The 27,013-nt window shown below is 23.0% G+C and overlaps 1 protein-coding gene across 1 annotated transcript in view; it reads right to left on the bottom strand.

Annotated features, from left to right (window-relative positions):
- loh (lonely heart) overlaps positions 1–27,013 on the bottom strand; it is a 124,779-nt gene that overhangs the window by 35,924 nt on the left and 61,842 nt on the right. The window contains exons 4-6 of the mRNA XM_065501391.1: positions 26,362–26,440; positions 26,187–26,289; positions 25,951–26,108 (exon numbers count right to left, since the gene is read on the bottom strand). Coding sequence (XP_065357463.1) covers positions 25,951–26,108; positions 26,187–26,289; positions 26,362–26,440 — 340 coding nt within the window. The remainder of the gene's footprint in view (positions 1–25,950; positions 26,109–26,186; positions 26,290–26,361; positions 26,441–27,013) is intronic.

Below are 27,013 nucleotides of genomic sequence, written 5' to 3'. Positions count from 1 at the left end.
AATTCCTTATACATCCTCTTAGAATTTTTTTGCGATAACTTAAAAAGAATAAAAGTTATTTTTTCCCAAAAAATAGCGAAAAATTGCTTTTTAGAATTTTTTTAAATTCAAATGCATATAACTTTGGACTTAGTCATTATTTTCTTTTCAATTTGACACATACATGCGTTGTTAATCCAATAAAGGAAAACTAGAGAGAATCGGGAAATATTTGGATACGCTGTTATCAAAAAACTGGAGTAGGGTGGGTAAAAATTTTGAAAATCTATTGTCATTACTAAAATTTAATGGAGAACATCATTCGGATTTTGTTAGTTATCAACAGATTTGCTAGATGAAAATATGCAAAATGTGGCTCATAAAAAGAAAATTTTTTTAGAAAATGTCACAAAATCTTATAGAAGATAACATTCATTTTGCTCATAAAACCATTACACAACATTCAAGATTACTTTGCACATCTTGTCTTTCTCAAAGATCCGATACAAATGCTAATTTCGCTTGCCTTATCAGGTGTTATTGAAGGCCTACTAAAGCCGTGTGTCCACTAGCAAGTCACTTGCTGAAGTACTTATGCAAGTATTTGCTGTTTAGTTGAGAAATTGGGTGCTGCGGCGCTTAGACTTAAGTTTCATTATTTTAATTTTATTCGTATAGCCTTTTGAGGACATGTTCCATAATTCAGTTCAAGTTACTTCCTGCAAGCAACAAACATGTGTTTCCACATTATTTCTGCAAGTAACTTCTACAAGCAGTGACTTCTGGAAGTCGACTTCTAAGACGTGTCTACACGACAAAAACTTCTGGAAGCTACTTCCGCAAGAAAACTTGGTAGTGGACACACGGCTTAAGGCCATATATCTAATGTCCTTCCATTCTGCTCTCGCTTCGAAAAGATTCTGTATAAAGAGTGAGTCAGAAAAAACTTATACTTGTATTAAGTTAAATAAAACTTAAAACATTCAATATCAAACTTCTCCAAAATACGAAAAATGTATTCAAATATTTTACAAATTCATTAAACATTAAAATATTGGCATATTACTCGGTATTTATAAATTTATCCACATTTTCCGGAAATCCTCCGGAACCTTTTTGGACAAGGTAGTCAGTCCACTTACTCTTAAAATATGTACCTTTGCTGTGTTCTTTAATTCTTTTTTTACAAGAGCCCAATACCTTTCCATATGCCGAAAATCTGGACAGTTGGGTGGATTTGCCTCCCGAGGTACAAAATTGATATTATTGTTGGGCCTTTTTTCCATAGTGACATGATGTCAAATCGAGCTAGAAATATGAAGGCACTCTGTGCTGTTTTGCCGTTGTTGTAGACACTCCAAAATATATATTTCTGTGTTTAACTTGCCTGATGCCACAACTGCAAATGGCTTGCCACACAAGAAAACTCTTGGGGAATTTTGTTTATTTTTTTTCGGTATTGTTCCTTGTTCATCAGTCACATAAAAATCTTAATCCGGAAATTGTGAAAAGTCTGTCAGTACATAAGTTTCATCATTCATCACACATCAGGTGTATATTTTATTAAATTTTACCTCAATTTTTTCGCTCGTTCTTTTACTTCTAAGTTCTTTAACGAGCTTCACGAGCATTTAACTTTATGAACTACTTTTCTGATAGAAGTGTTCGGTGGTCTTCGAAAGAGTTGTTCGACGTCTTCTGCTTTACCAATACTTTTTTTTAAATTTTAAAAGTTTTTTTTTAATATTTAGCGAAAAAAACTTTTGGTGACAAAAAAATTCGGGTTAAAAAATATTTTTTCTTATATACGTAGTTGCAAAAGTCTCTGAGAGGTCATGTTGGGTAGATCATTTTTGTAGAAAAAACTTATAGTCCAGCTGGTCTGAATTTTTTTTTTGTGGGTCAAAAATTTTCTCGAAAAAGGGGTCAATTTGACCCATAAAGATAGGAGCTAGAGGGTTAAAATCTTCCACAAAAATTATCCCCATAAAATTCCACAATATAACTCTGACAATAAGAATTCTCTCAGATATTAACTTACAACATTTTTTTCAGTTAGTATAATGCTACCTTCGATCAAAAAATTAAAACTTTGACCCACTGTTAAAAAATATTCAGACCAGCTGGACTACAAGTTTATTCTACAAAAATGATCTACTCAACATGCCCTTTCAGAATTATAGGGTCGCTGTTCTGTTCCAATCAAAAAGTCTCAATTTGTTGGACAGTGTAATTAGGGCTGATTTAAAAGTAGCATAATGCTTTCAAATAACAGTGCTATAATAGCAAACTGTAACATATCTGTGGGCATTATTAAATAAAAGCTTTCAGTTGATTTGATCGTAAGTTGGCAACGCTGTGTTCGAATTCGAATATTCAGTTAAAGAACATTGTAGAAAGTACACCACAGATGGCGTATGTATTAGTAAGATCTAGAATATTCGAATTTTGACAGTTAAAGAACAATCTGGAGTGCAGATGACAGTGTTATAAATAGTGGCAGAGGTTGCAGTCCTGAGTCAGTTTATCAGAGACGCTATTCGAATAAACATCAACTGAGTGCCTTAAAGTGTGCTGTATTTTTCAAGTGAATTCGTGTACATTATAAAGTGTCTGTTTTTCTGAAAATTTATAAACGTGTATAAAAAACATTGAGTGACTATATAATTCTGTTGTTGTACATTTTAAATAAATAAAGAGTTGTTACAATTTTTAAACTACTAAACGGCTTTTATTTGCAATCAAAAGTATCCGGTTTATTTAAAGGAAATAAACCAACGTTTTGAAAAGGTTAAAACGTAGCAATATGTTAAAACCCGAATAACGAATCTTCGCTTTATATTAACGATTAATCGAATAATCGATTATTTGCAATGAATTGGTACAGTAAAGCTGGAGTTTGACTTCACTTAAAATTTCTGGTAAAAAAATAACCGAGTATTCGATTTCAATTAACGAATATTCGAATAAAATAATGTTTTTTTGCCATAAATTTCGTAAAAAGAAAGCTGCAGTTTGATTTAATTTTGTAATTGTAGCGAATATTTATAAACGAATAAACAAACATGTAATATTTTTCCTAAACTAAATGCAAGAAAGTAAACAAAATATTCGAAAATTCGGGATATATTACTTCCGAATAATCGCATAAAGCTGTTTGTTATAAATTACATCTTTATTCGAACACATTTCTAGTAAAACTAAATCACTGCAGTGCACTGGCCAGATCCTCTTGGAATTTTTACTATGTTCCTATTATTTTTGGAAGGAACTATATACATTCTGGATCCTCATAGGATTCTAAGACGATCTAGCTATGTTCGTCCGTCTGTCCGTTGAAAACACGAGGAGCTAGCTGGCTGAAATTTTCCACAAATACTCTCTGTTGATAAGGTTAGTTTGGTATTGAAAACGAATACGGAAATTTGAAAAATAGTAAAAACAGTAAAACTAGTAAAAAAAAATATTGTGTAAAAATATTTAGTTCACCCCCAAAAATTAGCCCAATTCAAATTAATTGTATTTAGTTATAAATATTTTCAAATAAATCTATTAATATTTCTTATGTACAACCATTTTAAGACAAAATCTATTTATAATTATTATTACCACTAAAACCATTTATATTACTTATTTCACCGTTTTATTTTTTGAGTTTTCAACATCATAATCATAAAACTAAATAATTATAGACTATAACAAAAAAATACAAAAAAAAACGATTGCTGCAAAACATAAACTCTTTATAAAGATTTCAAATTATTAGAGACCGACATAAATGGTAAAATAAATTTAAAGATTTTAAAGTTTTCAAACACTTGGTAAAAGAGAACCTAATAAAAAACAAAATAAAAAAAAGATAATTATAGTTTAAATAAAATTAGAACAAACGATTTAGAATAAAAAAATTAAGTTTAAATATTATGAAATAGTTTGATAACTACTTGTATTAAGAGAGAAGGTAATAAATTTGATCAAGTATTATTGTGAATAGTTTTTGCTCTCAGTATAGATCAACTCAAATTTATATTGATTAATATAAGTATGTTAGTTAATCGATTCGATTCAGTTGTGCTGAACTTCCAAAGCTCCTGCTTTAAAAAGTTTGAACCAGAGTTTATTGATTTCATTTAATAATTAATAAACAATTACCCTTTTGTTAAGGAATGTTTGTATATTAAATATTTATTTCGAAGGTTTGAATTCAAATTACTATAGTTTGCTTCAAATAAGTGTGAAGTTTTTATTAATAACTTTAGCCAGTCATGAATTTTTCAAAACTTTATTTTAATATTTATTCATTTCATGATTTTTATTTGTTTAGCTTTTAAATAAAAATTAATTTTTTGATAAACACTTTATTTTGACACCTTTTGTTTTTTATTTTTTGGTAGTGAGGGAGGCAATGAATGAATAAATACAATAAGTATGTTGTGTTTATTTTGCTAATAACTATAAAACTGTTGTACATTTGAGAAATTCCCATAAACTTTATTTATTAATATTTAATAGACCTGTATACCTTAAATTTATTTTGTGTTTATTTTATGGTTGCTCTTTAAGTATTTTAATGTTTTCCGTGATCTTTTTATTCATGTTTTTTACGATCTTTTAGAAACACATTAGTGTTTTTTTGTGGGCTTTTAAAGAGGCCTATTAATTCAGGGTCTTTAACCAGAATATTAAATAGCAAACTGACTAACACTTGTACTTCCCGTGGCGCTATTCGTCGTATTTTTTTTTACGACTTTTTCTTTGTTTTCGAATTTTAAAATAAGATTTTTATGACCTGTCATTAGTGCATTTCATTGTTTTCTAAATGAAATTTCTCAAAAGAGTTTTGTTAATTTATTTAGTTTAATTTATTAAAAACATTTTATTAATTGTATTTGATAGACACAAAATAGACCACCACCAACGCCTTAACTAGAAAATACAATATATTACTGTTTCTTGTTATTTTTTATTACGATCTAATGGATTTTGCGGTTTTTTTTTTTTGTTTCTAAAATATATTTTAATTTTATGTTTTATATTTCACGAAAAAGTTATAAAAATTGTTTTAATAAACAGCTTTGTTAGCTGATTGTTGCTTTATTTTGAAAATTAATATTGGTATATTAATGGGGTCAAAAAGGAGAAATCTTTAGAAACAACATATTTTTGAAACAGGCTAAAATTAAAGTATGAAAACAAGTTATTATAAAAAAAACCTTAGTAAAAAGGTATTTTAATGCCAAGACCTTTAACAAACAAAAACAAATATTCAAATATTTGGTTAAAATCAAACAATAGCCGATTCTTTGCCATACATTTGTCAAAGGAAAGCTAGAAATTGATATTATTCCCATTTTAAGAAATCTCAATCAAAAATATTCCATTAGTCGGATATTTGTTACGAATAAACATGTAATATTTACAAATAACCAAATTCGAAAGAAATGAAATTCTAAAATCGATGAGTTTGCATAAACTAAATCATAAAAATTAGAAATTTTCAATTTAAAAAAAAAAACGAAAATAAACATTAAAATATTAAAACCGACTAATATTGACGAATAATCGCATAGAAATGTAGCAAATGTTCATAAAATAAATCATATTGAACGGAAAAGTGATTTCTTATAATTTTGAAAAACGAATAAAAATAATCGAATATTCGAATAAAGTTTCAATATTTACGAATATTCGAACAAAATGTCAGTAAAAACAAGTAAGAGTGCAATATTCGGCTATGACGAACCTTATAAACCCTTCACCAAACAAAATGAATTTTTGGTGAAAATAAATTTTCTGGTACAAAAAAAAAATTGGGTAAAAAAATTAAAAAAAAATTTGGTGAAAAAAAATTAAATGAAACAAATTTTGGTTAAAACAAGTAAGAGTAATCTAATCTTATACACCAAATTATACAAAACAAAATTTAATTTTTTTTCGAAATTGTTTGTTAATTTTTTAAAAAAGTTTTTTCCAAATTTTTTTCGAAATTTTTTAAAAAAAGATTTTTCAAATTTTTTTTTTAAATTTTTCAAAATTTTTTTTAAATTTTTCAATATTTTTTTTTAAATTTTTCAAAATTTTTTTTTAAATTTTTTGAAACTTTTTTGAAATAGAATTTATGACAAAATTTTTTTTTGATGAAAAAAAATTCAGGTTAAAAAATATTTTTCCAGATTTTGACCCATTATAGATCCAACTTACTATAGCGTTATATACATCGTAGCAATGGACTTTGAAATACATATCTATCATCCATATTGTCTATATTAATTACTTAGTAATCCAGAAATAGATCAATAGATCAGCCATTTGTGGCCCGATTTTGTCGATTTTAAATAGAAACCGAGCCGGAAGAATTCCCGATATATTGATGTATGAATCATGTATGTAAGTTATTTGGGGGCTACGGAAAGTTGATTTCAACATACAGACGGACATGGCTATATCGATTTCGCTATCTATAACGATCCAGAATATATATATGTAATTTGTGGGAAAAATGTAGAAATTACAAACGGAATGACAAACTTCTATACATATACCTTAGCCACTCATGGCGAAGGGTATCAAAATGGTTGAAAAAATCGAGGTTGTCGCGGTTTCGAGATGAAAAAAATTTTGGTGAAAAAAACAAGTGAAACAAAAATTGGTAAAAAAAATTAGTTTGAAAAAAAATTGGAAACAAATTTTGGTGAACAAAATATTTGTAAATTTTTTTTTCTTATATCTCAGCCATTTGAGATCCGATTTTCTTGATTTGAATTTGGATTATAGGGGACATATTGATGAATCAATCATTTATGTTATTGTTTTGGTGGCTGATTTAAAAAATATATAAATATTCGGGTAATTGTAACGAATAATTATAAACGAATAAACATGTAATATTTACGTATAATCGAATTCAATTGAAATTAAATAATAAAATAAATGATTTTGCATAAACGGAATCATATAAAGCTAAGATTTCAAACTTCTCCTATAAATACTAAAAAATTCATTTCAATAATATTAACGAATAATCGCATAATGTTGTCACTAATATTCTTAAAATTAATAATTGAAAACAGAATTGTGATTTCTTATAATTTTTAAATCGGTAAAAATCATCGATTAGATTTATAAAAAAATTAACAAAAAAACCGAAATTTTACGAATAAGAATTTTTTGCAAAAATATTGTAAAAGAAAAGCTACATTTTAATTACATTTCAAATTTATGAAATTTATTAAAAAATTCGGGTACTTGAAGCAAATATTTATAAACGAATACACAACTTTTAGTATAAAATTCGAATAGCTTAGCTTCCTTCAAATGCTGACATTTTCAAATCTATTATAAAAGACAAAAAATTATTATTCGGGTAAAATTAACGAATAATCGAAGAAAACAATCGACTGTTTTCTATAAATATGATAAAGGAAAGCTACAGTTTGATTTCATTATAAATTTATGTAATCCAAATAAAAATATTAAAATTTTCGGGTACTTGAATAAACGTGGAATATTTACGAATAATCAAATGCTATAGAAATAAATATTAAAATCAAGGAATTTTTCTAAAAAAAAAATCAAAAAAAAATTAATTTTGAAACTTGTATAAAAACCGAATAATTAATCGAATTAAATAACGGATAACTTAGCTTCAAATGAATTATTGTAATATTTCTATTATTTTTAAAACCGAATAAAAATATTCGAATCATTTGCACGAATAATCGAATAAAATGATCAATAATTATGAAAAAACAAAACAAAAAAGCTGACATTTTCAATTTCTATTAAAAATACAAAAAAAACTATTCCATTATTCGAATAAAATTAACAAATAATCGAATAAAATAATCCTTAGTTGGGTCTACATTTATTAATGGAAATTATGGAAAGCTATAGCTCGATTTTATTTCAAACTTAAGAAATCCAAATAAAAATATTTAAATATTCGGGTAATTGTAACGACATTTAAGACAGTGCGAAAGCGGTAAACGTAGTCATTGGAGGATTTTTCCAAAACAGTATAAAAAAAAAGAATTTTGAAACTTTTAGTATAAAAACCGAATAAAAAATATTCGAATATTCGGATAACAAAAACGATTATTCGATTAACACAACGGAAAACTTTGCTTCAAATAAATTATTGTAAGTGGGAATTTGATTTTCTATTATTTTTAAAACCGAATAAAAATATTCGAATAATTTGGACGAATAATCGAATAAAATTATCAATGATTTTGAAAAAAATTTCAATTTCTATTATAAAATGCAAAAAAAACCGAATACTCGTTTAAAAATAACGAATAATAGAATAAAATAACCCTACATTTATTAATGGAAATTATGGAAAGCTAGAGTTCGATATTATTTCCAATTTAAGAAATCCGAATAAAAATATTCAAATATACGGATAATTGTAATGACATTTAAAACAGTGGGAAAGTGGTAAACGTAGTTAGTTGATGTTTGGTGGATTTTTTCTAAACAGTATAAAAAATTTAATTTTGAAGCTAATAATATAAAAACCAAATAAAAAATATTCGGAAAATATTAACGATTATTCGATTAACACAAGGGGTAACTAAGCTTCAAGTAAATTATTGTAAGCGGAAATTTGATTTTCTATTATTTTTAAAACCGAATAAAAATATTCGAATAATTTGGACGAATAATCGAATATAATTATCAATAATTTCGAATAAAAATAATCAAAAAAGCTTACATTTATTTTAAAAAAAGTATTCGGGTAAAATTAACGAATAATCGAATAAAATACCATCTCCTAGGAATCAGCATCTATCAGATTTGTCGGTTACTGAGATAGTGGCAGTTTTTTGGTAGATTATGACTGCGATTTTGAAGTATTAACGACGCCTTCACCTATTTCGCAAAATGCCTTAAGAGCTGCTAGACTCAAACAAAGAAATATTTTAACTAAAGTTATCGAAAAAGAAAATTATGTAGTCTTTTGTTACAATATTGATGGCCTAACGAATATGGAAGTCTCCAGCTACATACCTGATGAATGGAAATTGTTTGTCAAATTTTTTTCACTTTCCAAAATGAAATTATCTTTATTTGTTACATAAAAAGCCCAAAAAAAATGATGTAAAAAAAGTATAAAAAAATATTTTTTTTCCTTTCAAGATAGACAAACCGAAGGACATAGCTAGATGGCTTTTAAGTTTCATAACTACCCATAATATATATCGTATATTAGGGTGCGTTGATTAGGATGGCTAATAAAAAAAACCTTAAAAATTAAAGTAAATTTTTTGACTCTTTCGAAATATGCACATTTAGGCAAGGATCAGCAAAAAATATTTTTTTTTCTAAAAACGTACAAAATATGCAAAAGCTTGTCCTGGCATGCCTAAGCATGCAGCTGTGCCTATTGCTTAGTGCTGGTTCACAAACGTCACGTTTACTTGTGCTAAGGACTAAAATCCTTGAAAAATCTAAAAAAAGTAGCTTCTAACCTGTAAACACTAAAAGCTGGCATTTAAAATTCCTAGTGTAATTAAACTCTAAAACTATCATGTTTTACAAATATCCCTATAATCTCAATAATTTCATCACTTAGTTTTTCTGATAGACATTATTAAATGATTCATGTGTCATTTCTGAATCATTCCATCACTTGACCAATTTAGTTTTAAAATAATAATGATCATAAAAATCTTATTAAATTTAATTTATACAATTTTATGCTCTTTTGGGAACAATTCAATACACATGTATGTCATAAAATAAATGTTATAACACAAAAATGTTCAAAAAAAATAAAATAAAAATAAAATCAGTTCAAAACAATAAATAAACAACAGTCAATAACAATTAAGATGAATAATATAAATGACAATCATAGCACAACAAAAAAAATAACGATTTTAAATTTTCATAAAATAAAATAAAAAACGCTTAAACAAATTTTTCTATAAATTATTGACAAAGTAATTTGATAACGACATAAATCAATTAAGGAAAAAAAAGCACAACAATTTAGAACTAGTGCATACAGCAGCAGCAGCAGCCAGCCAACCCAACCACTTGAGTTGGAAACGCGAAATATTTGAAATTTGCGGTAAAACACTTTCAATAAAAATTACAATAAATTATAACAAAATACTGGGAAAAAAAGCCAGCAATTTTTTTCCATTTATTTTTTTAATTATGCACACTTGTTTTACGCACTGTTTTAAGTAAGTAATTTTTTTTATTTTTTTTATTATTTTTAATTTTTTATGTGTTTTATGCAGTTGGGCAAATTTTTATGTGTTTAACCGTTTTTATGTTTTTTTTAGTTTTTTATTTTGAGTTTATCGTTCGAGTTCGAATAAAAGCCACCACCGTCGTTTCGTTGAAAACCACAACACGTCTAATGTCTGACAACTTTGAAACAATATTGAATTTTGAAAATTTAGAATATTTTGCTTAAAGTCTCCAGCAAATACAAAAAAAAATAACAAAAACAAACAACAGCTCGCATAACTTTGCATGTGTGTATATAATGATTATTAGGGTGAGCCGCCAGCAGAGATTAAAAACAAATGATTTTGCATAAAATGTAATAGGTTTAATTAAATGAATATTTGTTAATGTAACAAATAATAGAAAAAATTAACCATTATTTTATATTAAAAAATTAAGTTTTATAAAAATTTCTTAAAATTCGAATAAAAATATTCGATAATTCGACTAAAGTTAACGAATAATCGTTTAAAATAGTTGAAAATTTCATGTAGAAATCATAAAGAAAACTTGAATTGGATTTTCTAAAGTTTTAAAAACCGAATAAAAAATATTCGAATATTCGGTTAACATTAACGAATAATCGAATAAATTAATAAATGATTTTTCATAAACTACTGAATCATATAAAATTGGAATTTAAAATTTTTAATAAAAAATCTCATGTTGGAATACATTTTCTATAATTTTCAAAAACCAAATAAAAATTATTCGAATATTCTGTTTATCAAAAAAATGATTGGAATATTGGGGTAATATAAGTAATATTTGGGAAATATTAACGAATAATCGAATAATAAAATCGAACAGTTGAATTCAAATATTTGCCCAGATCAAAACATAAAATGCTGGAATCTGAAGTTTCTAGTATAAAAACGAATAAAAATGTTCGAATATTCGGCATATATAAACGAATAATCGAAAAAATTAACCATGATTTTATATTAAATAAAGGGATACAAATTATTTTATAATTTTATACAAATTTCTTAAAATCCGAATAAAAATATTCGATTATTCGGCTAAAATTAACGAATAATCGGTTAAAAAAGTTTAATAAATGAAACATACAAAACTTTAATTGGATTTTCTATAACTTTCAAAAACCGAATATTCGGTATATATTCACGAATAATAGAATAAAATAATTACTGATTTTACATAAAATGAATCACATATAGTTAGAATTCGAATTTTTTAATAAAAAATTCCAGTAAAAATATTGGACTACATTACTGGTAATATTAACGAATAATCGCATAAAGCAATCAGTTAGTTTGCTTTCAATATTTAACATAAAGCTTGAATTTATTTTCGTTTAATTTTAAAAACAAAATAAAAATATTCGAATAATATGAACGAATAAAAATATTCGATTATTCGAATCATTGAATAAAATAGTGAATAATTTTGTTGAAATTAACTAATACTGACTTGGTTTTTTTATTTGATCAAATTATAGGATAAATGTCTGTCAATAACCGGGTAATGTCGTCAAATCTTCAAATAAAATTTTTTGTCTATAATTAACCAAAACTTTAGTTTTATAACTTTTTCAAAAAGAGTTCAATATATGTCTGTGAATAATCGGGTAATGATTGCGATGACAGATTAATGGAATAATCGAGTAATTTCAAAAAAATAATTATGATTTGTAAAGATCTAAACATATTGAAAATGGTTTTCAAATAATTTTCTTAAAAAATATATCCGAATTATTCGAATAATCTTAAACGATTATTATTGAATAATAGAAAAAAATATAGCAATCCAAATTATTATTATTGTTATTAAAAAAACTAACAGAAAAAAATTATTCGAATAATACTATTCGATTATTAACAATTAATCGAATAAAATCTATTATTATTAACATATAAAAATAATTTTTTCTATGACGATATTATTACAAATCAGCTTTTTTAAAATAACAAATAAAATTTTCATTGAATAATCGGGTAATTAAAACAAATACGCGAATAAATTAATTTTATATTTCAAATTTTTAATTTTAACACATCAAAAATATATTCAAATAATTTTTATAAAAAAAATATCCGAATAAAATATTCGAATAAGTTTATTCGATTATTAATGAATAAACGAATAAAACTACAGTTTATTTTCTTTTACAATTGTCTACAAATAATATTCATATTATTAAAAAAAAACTATAAAATTATTCGAATAGTTTTATCCGATTACTTATTTATTTAATTTATTCAGAATGAATCCCTAAGGGCCAAATTCCACTCAGAGCAAATTATAATAAAAAACTGTTTTATAAAGTTTTACTTCATGTTAATAATTTTTTGATTTAAACATCGAATACAAATAATTTTTTTCAAAAATAATAATATTACTCGAATAATCTTAATTAAATTATCGTTTAGTTTAAATAATTTATATTCATATGATTCTTATAAAAAATATCCGAATAAAATTATTCGAATAATCGTACCCTATAAAAATTGTTTTACAGTACGAATAATTCGAAAAAAATAAATATAGAATAATTTTATTATTCACAATCTTTTTTTAATATCAAATGTAAAATTAATCGATTAAACGAATAATTTCAACAAATCTTCGGATAAAATAATTATCGGTTTTGTAAAAATTTGAACATATTAAAATCAAATTCAAATAAATTTAAAAAAATTCCTTTTTTTGAACATCAAATAAAAAAATATTCGGTTAAACGAATAATTTCAACAAATATTCGGATAAAATAATTTTTGTTTTGTAATAATTTTAACATATTAAAATCAAATTCAAATAAATTTTATAAAAAATATTACGAATAAAATTATTCGAATAATCTTAACCGATTATTAATAGAAATAATCGTATAAAATTGTCAGTTGTGTTCAATAATTTCAAAAAAAACAAATCAATGATTTTATGTAAACTTTTAGAAAGCTGCAATTTATATATTGCTTTATTGCTAATGAAAAATTAATCGATTAAATGGTTAATTTCAACTAATATTCGGATGAAATAATTTTTTGTTTTGTAAAAATTTATTCCTTTTTAAAATTAAATTCAAATAAGTTTTTTTTAAAAAAATACGAATAAAATTATTCGAATAATCTTAACCGATTATTAATGAATAAATGAATAAAAACTTACAACAATTTCAAAAAAAAAGAATCAATGATTTTATGTAAACTGAATATTTTTAAAAAGATTCAAATAAAATTTTTCGATTAATTGTATATCAGTAACGAATAATCGGAAAAATTAAATACAGAATAATTTTTTAATAATTTTATTCTTCACATTGTTTTTTTAATATCAAATGAAAAATTAATCGATTAAACGGATAATTTTCACAATTATTAGGATAAAATAATTTTTTATTTTGTAAAAATAAACATATTAAAATCGAATTCAAAAAATTCGAATAATCTTAACCGATTATTAATGAATAATTGAATAAAATTGTCATTAACATGCAAGAATTTCAAAAAAAAAAGAATCAATGATTTTATGTAAACTGAATATTTTTAAAAAGATTCGAATAAAATTATTCGATTAATTGTATAACAGTAACGAATAATCGAAAAAATTATACACATAGAATAATTTTTTAATAATTTTATTATTCACATTGTTTTTTTTAAATATTAAATGAAAAATTAATCGATTAAATTAATTAAACGAATAATTTCAACAATTATTCGAATAATTTTTATTTTTGATTTGTAAAAATTTAAACATTTAAAATCAAATTTAAAAAAAAATCACGAATAAAATTATTAAAATTATTAATCGAATAATTTCAGCAAATATTCGGATAAATTTTTTTTTATTTTATATTTTAAAATTTAAACATATTAAAATCAAATTCAAATAAATTTTAAAAAAATCATGAATAAAATTATTCGAATAATCTTAACCGACTATTAACAAATAATCATATAAAATTGTCATTAATTTTCAACAATTTATAAAATAATCAATGATTTTACGTAAATTGAATTTTATTGCTTTTAAAAAAACCGAATAAAATTTATTCGAATAGTAGGACAAATTTAACGAATAATTAACAGCAATCACTGATTTGGCATAAATTCAATAATAATTGTATTGAATTTAGTTTTATATTTTTAAAATAAAAAATTGCACAAAATTAAACGAATAATCGGATAATTTTAACGATTAATCGAATCAATTATAAGTAGTAGACATCGATTTCCAAAAAAAATTATGATTATTAGAAGGTTTTAAGGAGATATGTTATACTCAAGTATACTAGCGGACGTAAAATTATTCGAATAATCGAATAAATTGTATGATTATATGAAATTTACAACAGTTTGACATGATATTTCAATAAAAAATGTGTAATATTCTATTAATTATTTCATTAAAATAAATATTAAAGTAAGTAGTCTTTGATGCTCTATATTTTTGGTTACATTTATACATTTAAAAGTCGAATAATCGAAATAATCCCTTTAAATATAAAAAGGTTCATTCAATTTATTGTTATCTGTTATTTTGGCGAAAAAGTACTTATTCTAATGCTTTAAAAAAAATCCCTTTTTACGGCACACCCTAACTAAGCATAAAAGCTTCACACTAAGGTGTTTCTTTTTGAATTTTTTGCTCATATTACTACAATATATGTATTGGAAAACGGTACGTTATTTCGCACGAGATTCTGATATGAGTCCGAAAACAACAACAACAGCAGCGGCAGCAAAAAACAACAACAAAAAACACTCAAATTAAATAAGCAAATCGAATTAGTTATACCAACTGACTGATAACTTTGACAGCGTTTTCTTCAAATACTCAAATGTTGTTGCTGTTATTTTTAGTACTTTATTTCAATATTTGTTGTCACTAGTGTATGTAGTTTTTTTTTTAAGCTTCAGATACTCGTTCTATAGTATGTGTGAAGAAACCTATTTCAATTATGTTGTTGTAATTCTTTTTTCTTCATTATTTGCACCTTAAAACAAAGCAAAAAGAAAAAGACGACAACCAAACAAATGTCGCGATGCGTAAATTAGCGTAAAAATAATAAGCTCGATTCGATTCAATTCGATTTTTTATTTGTTTTATTTCTTTTGTTGTCGAAGTGTATTAAAGTTTAAGTTTTCAACGCACACAGGGCGCACAACGCGTTTTTTAAGACTGACAAAATTTCCGACAATTCGCCTGGTATTATAACATAATCAAACAAATTTCGTGTATTAATGTTTTTTAAAAGAATAGAAAAACCGTATCTATTTTTTTTTAGGTTTTGCGAGAGTGTATCTGTTTGTTTTATTGCTAGAAACAATATTTGAATTGATTCATTCATTAATAAGAGAATGACTCAATGTTTAAAAGTCAGTTTTTTTTCTGTTTGTTTGTTACTTGGCTCATCTCGTACACTAAATGTAAAGCAGATGTTTAGGGTGGCTTTGGTATGGGGATTTGTGGAGCCATTAGAATTCTATAAGTATTTATAGAAAATGATGGCATTAAAAGTGCGAAAAGTAAAGTAAATTTTGTTTAAAGCTATTTTTGGCTTGAACTTATCAAATAATCAATGAATTGAAATAAATTTAGACAGGATTAAAGTGAGATTAAATGTGTGATCATTTATGGTTTTATAACATAACTATTTCATGTGATTTTATAATATTTTTTTAAGAAAAATACGAATAATATTGTTGTTATCTTTAACGACTAAAATATTATAAAGAAATTGTTCGCATAAATTTACTTTAATTAAGCTAGAATTTCATTTCTCGAAAATAATCGAATAATCGATTATTTTAGTAGAATAATTTAATAAATTTAAATATACAGAAATTTTTTAATGATTCTGTTATTCCCAGCCTGCTTTCTTAGACTAACAAATGAAAAATTAATCGAATAATCGGGTAATTTTAACGAATATTCGAATACAATTTGTTTTTGTTTTGTAAAATTATACACATATTATAATTGTATTTAAAGAATTTTTATAAAAAAAATTATCGTATAAAATAATTCAAATTTTTGGTATTAAAACAGTAGTTAATCGAATAATTGATTATTTTAGTCGAATAATTTAATACATTTTAAAATGCAGTCCTTTTTTAATGATTCTATTATTCCCAGGCAGGCTTTTTTAGAATAAAAAATAAAAATTTTATCGAATAATCGGGTAATTTTAACGAATATTCGAATACATTTTTTTTTTGTTTTGTAAAATTATACACATATTAAAATTGTATTTAAAGAATTTTTATAAAAAAATTATCATATAAAATAATTCGAATTTTTGTTATTAAAACAGTAGTTAATCGAATAATCGATTATTTTTGTAGAATAATTTAAGTAATTTAAATATGCACTCCTTTTTAAATGATTATATTATTTCAAGCCTGCTTTTTTTAAACAACAAATGCAAAGTTAATCGAATAATCGGGTAATTTTAACCAATATTCGAATTTTTGTTATAAAAAGGGTATTTAATCGAATAATCGATTATTTTAGTAGAATAACTTAATAAATTTAAATATACAACCATTTTTAAATAATTCTATTATACCCAGCCTGCTTTTTTAGAATAAAAAATGAAAAGTTTAACGAATAATCGGGTAATTTTAACCAATAATCGAATAAATTTTTTTTTCTTTTAAAAAATGTTCACATATTAAAAAATTATTCAAAATCTTTTTATATAAAAATAACCGAATAAAAGTATTTTAATAATTTTAGCTGATTTATAACAAACAATCAGATAAAATTATCATTTATTTTCAAAAATAATTAACTACAAATTCATTTAAAAAAATAACCGAATCAAATTTTTAAGAATAATTGAATACAAATTATATTTATATGCTTCATATAAAAAAATAACCGAATAAAATTATTCCAATAATAAAATTTTTTTTATTTTCAACAATAATTAAACACAAATTGTATTAATATGCATTTTATAAAAAAAAATTCTAATAAAATTATTCGAATAATTTATACAATTATTAACGAATAAAAAATTATAAAAATATTTTTTGCATGCATTTACTGCAAGTAAGTTTGAATTTAGTTTCCTATATTTTGTTTTTATTAAAAGACTCCAATAAATTTATTCGAATAATCGCTGCTTTCATAAAATATCCCTTTCAATTATTTCAATATTTTTACTCATAATAAAAAAATATATCATTTATTTGCATCATTAATTAACTCAACACAATTTGTATTCATATAATCCATGTAAAAAAATAACCAAATAGAATTGTTCAAAAAAAATGTACACGATTATAAACGACTACTCAGTTTTCAAATAAATTTATTCGATTATGTATCAGTTATTCGAATAAATTATTCAATTACTTTCGGATTTTTTACTCTAGTGAATATATTTCTTAAAAAATATATTAAGTGAGTACAACAGATTATTCGAATAAATTTATTCGAATAAAAAAAAATTTTTTTTTTTTAATTTTTATATTATTAAATTCAAAATATTTGATATACAAATTTATGAAACGCATTAAATTATTATTCGAATAAATTTATTCCATTATTTGATAAATATAGAATTTAAGATTTTCATTATTTTAATGATATTTTCTAAAAACAAATTATTACCAAACATTCGAATAAAGTACAATCCGATTATTGGAATAATTTAGATTTTTTTTTCCGAAAAAATTTTAAATTTTTTCTAAAATTTGTTTATTCCAATATAGTTATTAGGTTATTCGAATCTGTTTAATCGAATAATGTTATTAAGCTATTCGAATGAAAAAATTTAAATTATCAGGATTTTTTAATCATATTTATGATGTTTAATATTTTTCGAATATACGAACTAGATTATTCGTATAAATTTATTCGATTATTTACAAAAAAAACATTTTTTTGAAGTCTATTGTTTATCAGAAAAGGTAATTATTAGTGAATAATATTTTTTATTCGAATAAAATTATTCGGTTATTCGTCTCAGATTATTCGAATAAATTAACTCGATTAATTTGCAAAACTTAAAAAAATGTTTATTATCAAATTTGATTACCATATCAATGATGTTTGTTTATTCGAATAAAATTATTCGGTTAATAATAATCGGAGATTCTACTAAATTTAAGCTATTATTGGCAAAACTTAAAATAATTTTTATGTGAATAAATTTAATCGAGTAATAAAATAAATTTCAAATTTAAGTTTTTAATAATCAAATTTTAAATGTCCACGATATTTGTTTATTCGAATATAGTTATTCGGTTAATAATAATATTCGGTATATCGACAAAATGAATGCTATTATTGGCCGAACTAAAAATTAAAATTATTATTCGAATAACATTATTCGATTATTCGCTAAAATTAAAATATAAGATTTTCACAATATTTAAAAATATCTTAAAAATATTTTTGATTATTCGCATAAGATTTTTTGAATTCAATATTTTCGATGGATATTAAACATTTTGTTATTAGAATAATGATATTTTTAAATAATATGTTTATTTATTCTCATAAGATTATACGATTAATCGTAAATCTTTTAATTATATTTTTTTTTGATTTAAAACAATCAATAGAAAATTTTCGAATTAATGTTTTAATACCTTTTTTAAGAAATGTTATTTATATAAATGAAATCAATCCTATGTTTAGATTACACATTTTATGGGAATAATTGAATAAATTTACTCGAATAATCTTAAAAAAATATACTCAACTGTTAGATGAATAATTTTATTCGAATAAAAATAATCGAATATTAATCGAAAAATATACCGATTAATCGAATAATTTTATATATTATTTCAAATATCTATTCGTATTGAATATAAATAATTACATTTTACTGTTAGTCGAATAAATTTATTCGAATAATCGAAAAAATTTATTCAAATAATTTGATATATTCTTTTGAAAATCTATTTTAAATACATATTCTTAAAAAAATATTCTTAACTGTTACACGAATAATTTTATTCGAATAAAAATAATGGAGTAATCGAATAAATTTATTCGATAATTTAAAAATTTCAAATCTTTGGAAATTTTACTATAAAATTTTTAAATACTTTCCCAATATATAAACGACTATTTTAATAAAATTATTCGTTTAATAGCAAAATTTAGAATCTTGTTTTTCCAAAAAGAGAATTTGTTTCTATATAAATTATTTAAATTGATTTTATATTTCTAATTTACTAAATTACTTCTTTATTATATGAGTTATATGAGTTATTGTAAAAGCAGGTATTCGATTATTCGCATACTATTATTCGTTTATTGGGAAAGTTTGAGGTATTCGATTTTCAATGTATGTATCTTTAAGATTTAAATATTATTTTATTAACATTCTTATAAAATTTATAGAATTATTCGAATATATAAATATCTATTCGTTTAATCCAAAAAAGCTCTAAATATTTCTTGAAAAAAATTGAAAAATTTGTCTCTAAATTTGTAAGAATTTTTTTTTTTTTGGATTTTGTTTACCTTTCAAAATCTTTACTTAGCCAGCCACAGTATGAGCATAAACACCCGCTATATTTTGCCCCAACATACTTTGTACATACCAGCAAGTATTGAAAAAGTAAAAATAAGAAAAAGAAGATAGATAGGTAGTAATAAAGTTACTTAAACTGACATGTGGTTGATAAATTTTTGAAGGTGTCGAAAAGGGAAACAACTAAATTTACTCCAACAAACAGACTTGCAGACTGAGATTGAGATTGAGAGCTTTGCCAGACAGTATTAAGCCACATGTTATTGTTTTTGGCGAAGGGAGCACCAAGTACAATATTTCTGTTACACATTTCACATGGTTTCCATAATAAAGTTATCAATGTCAAGGAAATGATAATAAACAAAATGATTTTAAAATGACATGTCAATAAATTGTTAATTTAAAAAAAAAAAAATAATATCAAAAAAAATTTAAACAAAAGTGAAAATTAATATAATAAATTAAGTAGCAAATGATTTAAACCAACAATTGATTCATGCAAAACCCAATCATATTCCGTCAGCCAGTCAATCAATATTGCATAAAACCTCAATATTTTAGCTATAAGATCTTAAAAAAACTACCGATTCGGAGTAAAAGACAGAAGAAAAAAAACTCATTTGAGGTTTTATATTTTTCTTAGCATCGCAGCCATATTTTGTCTTCCATAAGTAATGATGAAGGTGGTGGAGGTGTTGAGGCAACTATGAAATTGTGGTTTATGCAAAAAAATAAAAGAAAAAACTGAAAACATTTGATACTTTCGTTACCCATAATTTTCTACATATATAGGCCACTTATTCACATTAACTACTGACTTAATTCTTCCTGTTTATGGGGCACTTTCATTTAAAGTACATACTTTGTTTCTGCTACGAAAATAACATAACATGTTTATAATTAGAATTTCTTTTTAAATAAAAAACAGATGGTTTTGTATTTAATATTATTCCTAAAGAACGAAATAAAAAATGAAGTTATTTACACATTTTTTGCAAACTCCACTTAAACTTCAGCTGATTGGCCAGTGTTTATTGTAAAGTATTTTTATATGCACCAACCAACCATTAAATAAATTGAAATTTTCTCACTCACACTCAGTTTATAAGCCAAAAACAAGATCAAAGTAATTTTATTTAAGAATATTTGTAGCATTTTTAAAATTTCCGGTTTGTTTTGTTTGATTTTTTTAATTTAACAGTTCTGCACATATAAAGAACTGTTATTAACACTTGTGTTAACTAACATAATGTTGTTTAACATGTAGTTCTTTGGTTTTATTTAGTTGTGTTGTAAATAGTGCTAATGTTTTGTCTAGTAGATTTTTATTTTGATAACATCCTAAAAGTAGGCTTTAGATTTTTGTTCTCTATGATTTCTAGGGGACAGTAACAGTATTATTTAATACAATTAGTTGCTGTTAGTGGAAAAATGGTAGATCGCCATTATATTGTTAACAAAATATAAAAAAAGTATGATACTTTTGGCTTCAATACATATGTTTATATATAGAGTTCAACATATATATTTAAAATAAGCACTAAATTGAAGAGAATTTTAAATATTCTAAAACGTTTGAACATAACATTTTTAAAGAAGTTTAAGAGCAGAAACACACCTGTTTTAATAACAAAAAAATTTACATATTATTTTCTATTTTTATTTGAATAAAATTCGCTTATTTTTTATGAATACATATGTAAAATTAATTTTTGAAAGAATATACATATAAAATTATTCAAATAAATCTATTCGATTAATCGGAATATTTTTCGATTATTCGATTTTTTTTATTCGAATAAAATTATTCGTCTAATAGTAAAGTTTATTTATTTAAGAATAGATTTCCGAAAGAATATATCAAATTATTGGAATAAATTTTTTGGATTAATCGAATAAATTTAGAAATGTAAATCCTTCTATTGAATATGAATAGATATTTAAAATAATAAAACAAATTATTCGTTTAATCGGAATATTTTTCGATTAATGTTATATTATTTTTAATCGAATAAAATTATTCGTCTAACAGTAAAGTTTATTTTTTTAAGAATATGTATTTAAAATAGATTTTCGAAAGAATATATCAAATTATTTTAATAAATTTGTTCGATAAGTCGAACAATTTTTCGATTATTCGAATAGATTTATTCGACTAACAAGAAAATTTAATTGCTTTTAATTAATACGAATAGATATTTGAATGAATATATAAAATTATTCGATTAATCAGAATATTTTAAAATTATTCGATTAATATTTTATTTTGTTATTCGAATAAAATTATTCGACTACAGTAAAATTTATTTTTTTAAGATTATGTATTTCAAATGAATTTTCGATGAAATATATCAATTTATTTGAATAATTGCTTCTAATTAATACGAATAGATATTCGATTAATATTTGATTATTTTTATTCGAATAAAATTATTCGTATTTAAATAGATTTCCGAAAGAATATAGCAAATTATTCGAATAAATTTATTCAACTAACAAGAAAATTTAGTTGCTTCTAATGAATATGAATAGACATTTGAGAGAATATATCAAATTATTTAAAATAATAAAAAAAATTGTTCGATTAATCGGAATATTTTTCGATTATACGATTAATATTATATTATTTTTAATCGAATAAAATTATTTGTCTAACAGTAAAGTTTATTTTTTTAAGAATATGTATTTAAATTTTAAAATAGATTTTCGAAAGAATATCAAATTATTTGAATAAATTTGTTCGACTAACAAGAAAATTTAATTGAATCTAATTAATACGAATAGATATTCGATTAATATTTGATTATTTTTATTCGAATAAAATTATTCGTATTTAAATAGATTTCCGAAAGAATATAGAAAATTATTCGAATAAATTTATTCAACTAACAAGAAAATTTAGTTGCTTCTAATGAATATGAATAGACATTTGAGAGAATATATCAAATTATTTGAATAAATTTGTTCGAATAGTCGATCCAATTTTAGATTATTCGAATAAATTTATTCTACTAATAAGAAAATTTAATTGCTTCTAATTATTACGAATAGATATTTGAATAGACTTATAAAATTATACGATTAATCGGAATATTTTTCGATTATTTTTATTAGAATTAAATTAATCGTCTAACAGTAAAATTTATTTTTTTAAGAATATGTATTTAAAATGCATTTTCGGAAGAACATATTAAATTATTCGAATAAATTTGTTGGATTAGTCGAAATTTTTCGATTATTCGAATAAATTAGTTCGAAATTAAACAGTAAAATGTAATTCTTTCTATTGAATACGAATAGATATTTGAAATAATATATGAAATTATTAGATTAATCGTAATATTTTACAATTATTCGATTAAATATCTTATTGTTTTTATTCGAATAAAATTATTCGTCTAACAGTAAAGTTTATTTTTTTAAAATTGTTTATTTAAAATTGATTTTCGAAATTTTTTTAATAAATTTGTTCGATTAGTCGAATAATTTTTCGATTATTCGAATAAATATATTCGACTAACAAGAAAATTTAATTGCTTCTAATTAATACGAATAGATATTTGAATGAATATATAAAATTATTCGATTAATCGTAATATTTTACAATTATTCGATTAAATATCTTATTGTTTTTATTCGAATAAAATTATTCGTCTAAAAGTAAAGTTTATTTTTTTAAGATTGTGTATTTAAAATTGATTTTCGAAATTTTTTTAATAAATTTGTTCGATTAGTCGAATAAATTTTCGATTATTCGAATAAGTATATTCGACTAACAAGAAAATTTAATTGCTTCTAATTAATAGGAATAGATATTTGAATGAATATATAAAATTATTCGATTAATCGTAATATTTTACAATTATTCGATTAAATATCTTATTGTTTTTATTCGAATAAAATTATTCGACTAACAGTAAAATTTATTTTTTTAAGAATATGTATTTGAAATGAATTTTCGATGGAATATATCAAATTATTTGAATAAATCTGTTAAATTAGTCGAACAATTTTTCGATTATTCGAATAAGTATATTCGACTAACAAGAAAATTTAATTGCTTCTAATTAATATGAATAGATACTTGAATGAATATATAAAATTTTCGATTAATCGGAATATTTTACAATTATTCGATTAATATTTTATTATTTTTATTCGAATAAAATTATTCGATTAACAGTAAAATTTATTTTTTTAAGAATATGTATTTGAAATGAATTTTCGATGAAATATATCAAATTATTTGAATAAATTTGTTAAATTAGTCGAACAATTATTCGATTATTCGAATAAATTTATTCGACCAACAGTAAAATTGAATTGCTTTTAATGAATATATCAAACTATTTGAGTAAATTTGTTCGATTAGTCGATCCAATTTTCAAATATTCGAATAAATTTATTCGATTAACAGTAAAATGTAATTCCTTCTATTGAACAAATAGATATTTTATAGAACATATAAAATTATTCGATTAATCGAAATATTTTTCGATTCGAATAAAATTATTCGTCTAACAGTTAAGTTTATTTTTTTTTAAGAATATTTAAAATGGATTAAATTGGAAAGAATATATCAAATAATTCGAATAAATTTGTTCGATTAGTCTAAAAAATTTTCGATTATTCGAATAAATTTATTTTTAAATGTATCCAAATTTTTTTATCATATTAATAATTTTGTTTTATTCGAATCAATTTATTTGGTTAATCGACTCCTATTATTCGAATAAATTTATACTAATAATTTAAAACTAAATAATAAAATTTCAAATATATTTATGAAAATTTAATTATTTCAAGTTTTTTTATTTTTATTAATACTGTTTGTTTATTCGAATAAAGTTATTACGTTATTCGAATTCTATTAACTGAACAAACTTATTCGATTTATTACAAAACAGAAAATGTTGTTTATTTGAATAAAGTTAATCGGTTATTCGACCCCAAATATTTTATAATATTTATTTGATTAATTGTAAAATTTATAATTCAAAAATTAATTATGTATTAATAATAGATTTTTTTACTCGAATAAATTTTCAGATTGTTCGAATAAATTTATTCGATTAATTGCAAAACCAAAAACATACATTTTTTAAAAATTTGATTATCATATAAATTATGTATGTTTACTCAAATAAAATTATTCGATTATTCTACTTCAACTATTCGAATAAATTTATTCGACTAATTGCAAAACTAATAACTCTTATTTTTAAAATTTTTCGTATTAAGTTATTCATTTATTCAACTGTAAATATTGAGTGAATTTATTAGATTTCTTGCAAAAATAAAAATTAACATATTCCATAATTTTGTTGTATTCGAGTAAAGTGAATCGATTATTCGAATAAACTTTTTCGATTAAGTGAAAAACTAAGAATTAACATTTTTTAATATTAATAATTTTCGTTTTTTTCGAATAAGTTTATTCGGTTATTCGACTAAATTTATTCGCTTAAATAACAAGTTTTCAAGTTTATATTAAAGATGATATTCTATTCATTTTACGTTATCCAATTATTTGAATACATTTTTCAATATTTTTTTATTATATTAATTATTCGAATAAATTTATTTAATTACATACGTGCAAAACTAAGAATAAAAATTTATATTATAGATGATTTTTTATTCATTTTAAGTTATTCGGTTAATCGACCCCGATTATTCGAATACATTTTTCAAGATTTTGTTATCGATTAATTAATAATCGATTAAATTTATTCGATTACGTGCAAAACTAAGACTTAAAATTGTTCAATTTTAATTTTCGATTTTTTTCGAATAAATTTATTCGAATCCGATTAATTTATTTGATTTTAACTAATTTATTCGATTAAATAAAAACGTTGGAATAACAAGTTTTCAAGATTATATTTTTTATTCATCCAAAGTTAATCGACTCCGATTATTCGAATACATTTTTCAAGATTTTGTTATTATATTAATTATTCGAATAAATTTATTCGATTACGTGTAAAGCTAAGAATAAACATTTTTCAATATTAATGATTTTCGTTTTTTTTTTAAATTTATTCGACTCAGGTTATTCTAATTAATTTATTCGATTAACTAAAAAAATGGAGTAACATATTTTCAAGATTATAAATGATTTTTTATTAATTTAAAGTTATTCGGTTCAACGACTTCGATTACTCGAATACTTTTTTTCAGATTCGAATAAACTGGTTGCATTATAACTCAGTTCTCTATAATTTGTATTCGTTTTTCTATCATATTTAACTTACCTTACAAATACCATCAATACACATGGCCCGATCCTTATAATTCGATCTATAATATTCAGCGGGCTTTTCACAGGGAGTGCCATCAATTACCGATGAATTCAAAGTAGCGAAATATTTCATGCCCAAAGGTTTGCAATTCAATTCACACTCAGCATCCTCTGAAAACATATATAATTCCGAGAAAAAAATCCATACAAATTTCAAAACATTTTAACAAAATTCCAAAAAGAAATCACCTTTAACATACGGCTCCCACATAAATTGTTGACCCTGGAAATCCACATTATTATAAGACGAACATTGTAGAGCTCTAAAATCTTCCTGATGAGAAGGACAAGGCTGGAAATCATAAGAAAACAAATTAAGTTATTAAAATTAAATTAAAATTTCATTATAAAAATCATAAGTTACCTGTTCATTACACAATTGATAATGTTTGTAGACTCCTATGCAATTTTTGCTCAAATGTAGTTTGCCAGTAGAGGAATTTCTAAAAGTAAATGTTAAAGCAAATGTTAATAAAACTATGTTAATTATTATTTAATTTTTTTGAATGAACAAACTGTCATAAACAATTTAATTTGTTAGAAAATCATAGATTTCATTTAAATTTGTTTCCTTACAAAATTTTACCAGTTTTTTTTTCATATCATTTCTATGAACTGAATGATTTTGGCGCCTTTATAAAAATATTTTATAGCTAAAGTCATCATTTGAATATTAAATACTTAATTATGTTATGGAAACAATCAGTCATACAGTATCTTTGTCATAAATGTTAGGAAGTCAACTGTGAAAGTCATAGAATAGATTGGCTACGAACTACAGTTTAATACAGACTGTATTAGAAATTAGTGTGCAGCCAAATGTTATTTGAATCTAATTTAATATAATGTTGTTTATTCTACTCTGACTTGTATCAGTTTGTCTGTAATCTGCAACATTGCTCTGTTCTGTTTGTGATTTGTCTCTGATCTATAAACAATCTTGCTATTCCTTCTCTGACTTTACTCGGACTTCAGTGATCAGTGATCAGATTTATATTAGATCAGAAAATGCATTG

Source organism: Calliphora vicina, chromosome 2 (genome assembly GCF_958450345.1).
Source record: "Calliphora vicina chromosome 2, idCalVici1.1, whole genome shotgun sequence".
Lineage (NCBI taxonomy): Eukaryota > Metazoa > Arthropoda > Insecta > Diptera > Calliphoridae > Calliphora > Calliphora vicina.
Note: the sequence above shows the minus strand (reverse complement) of the source record. Positions and strands in the feature narration are given on the sequence as shown.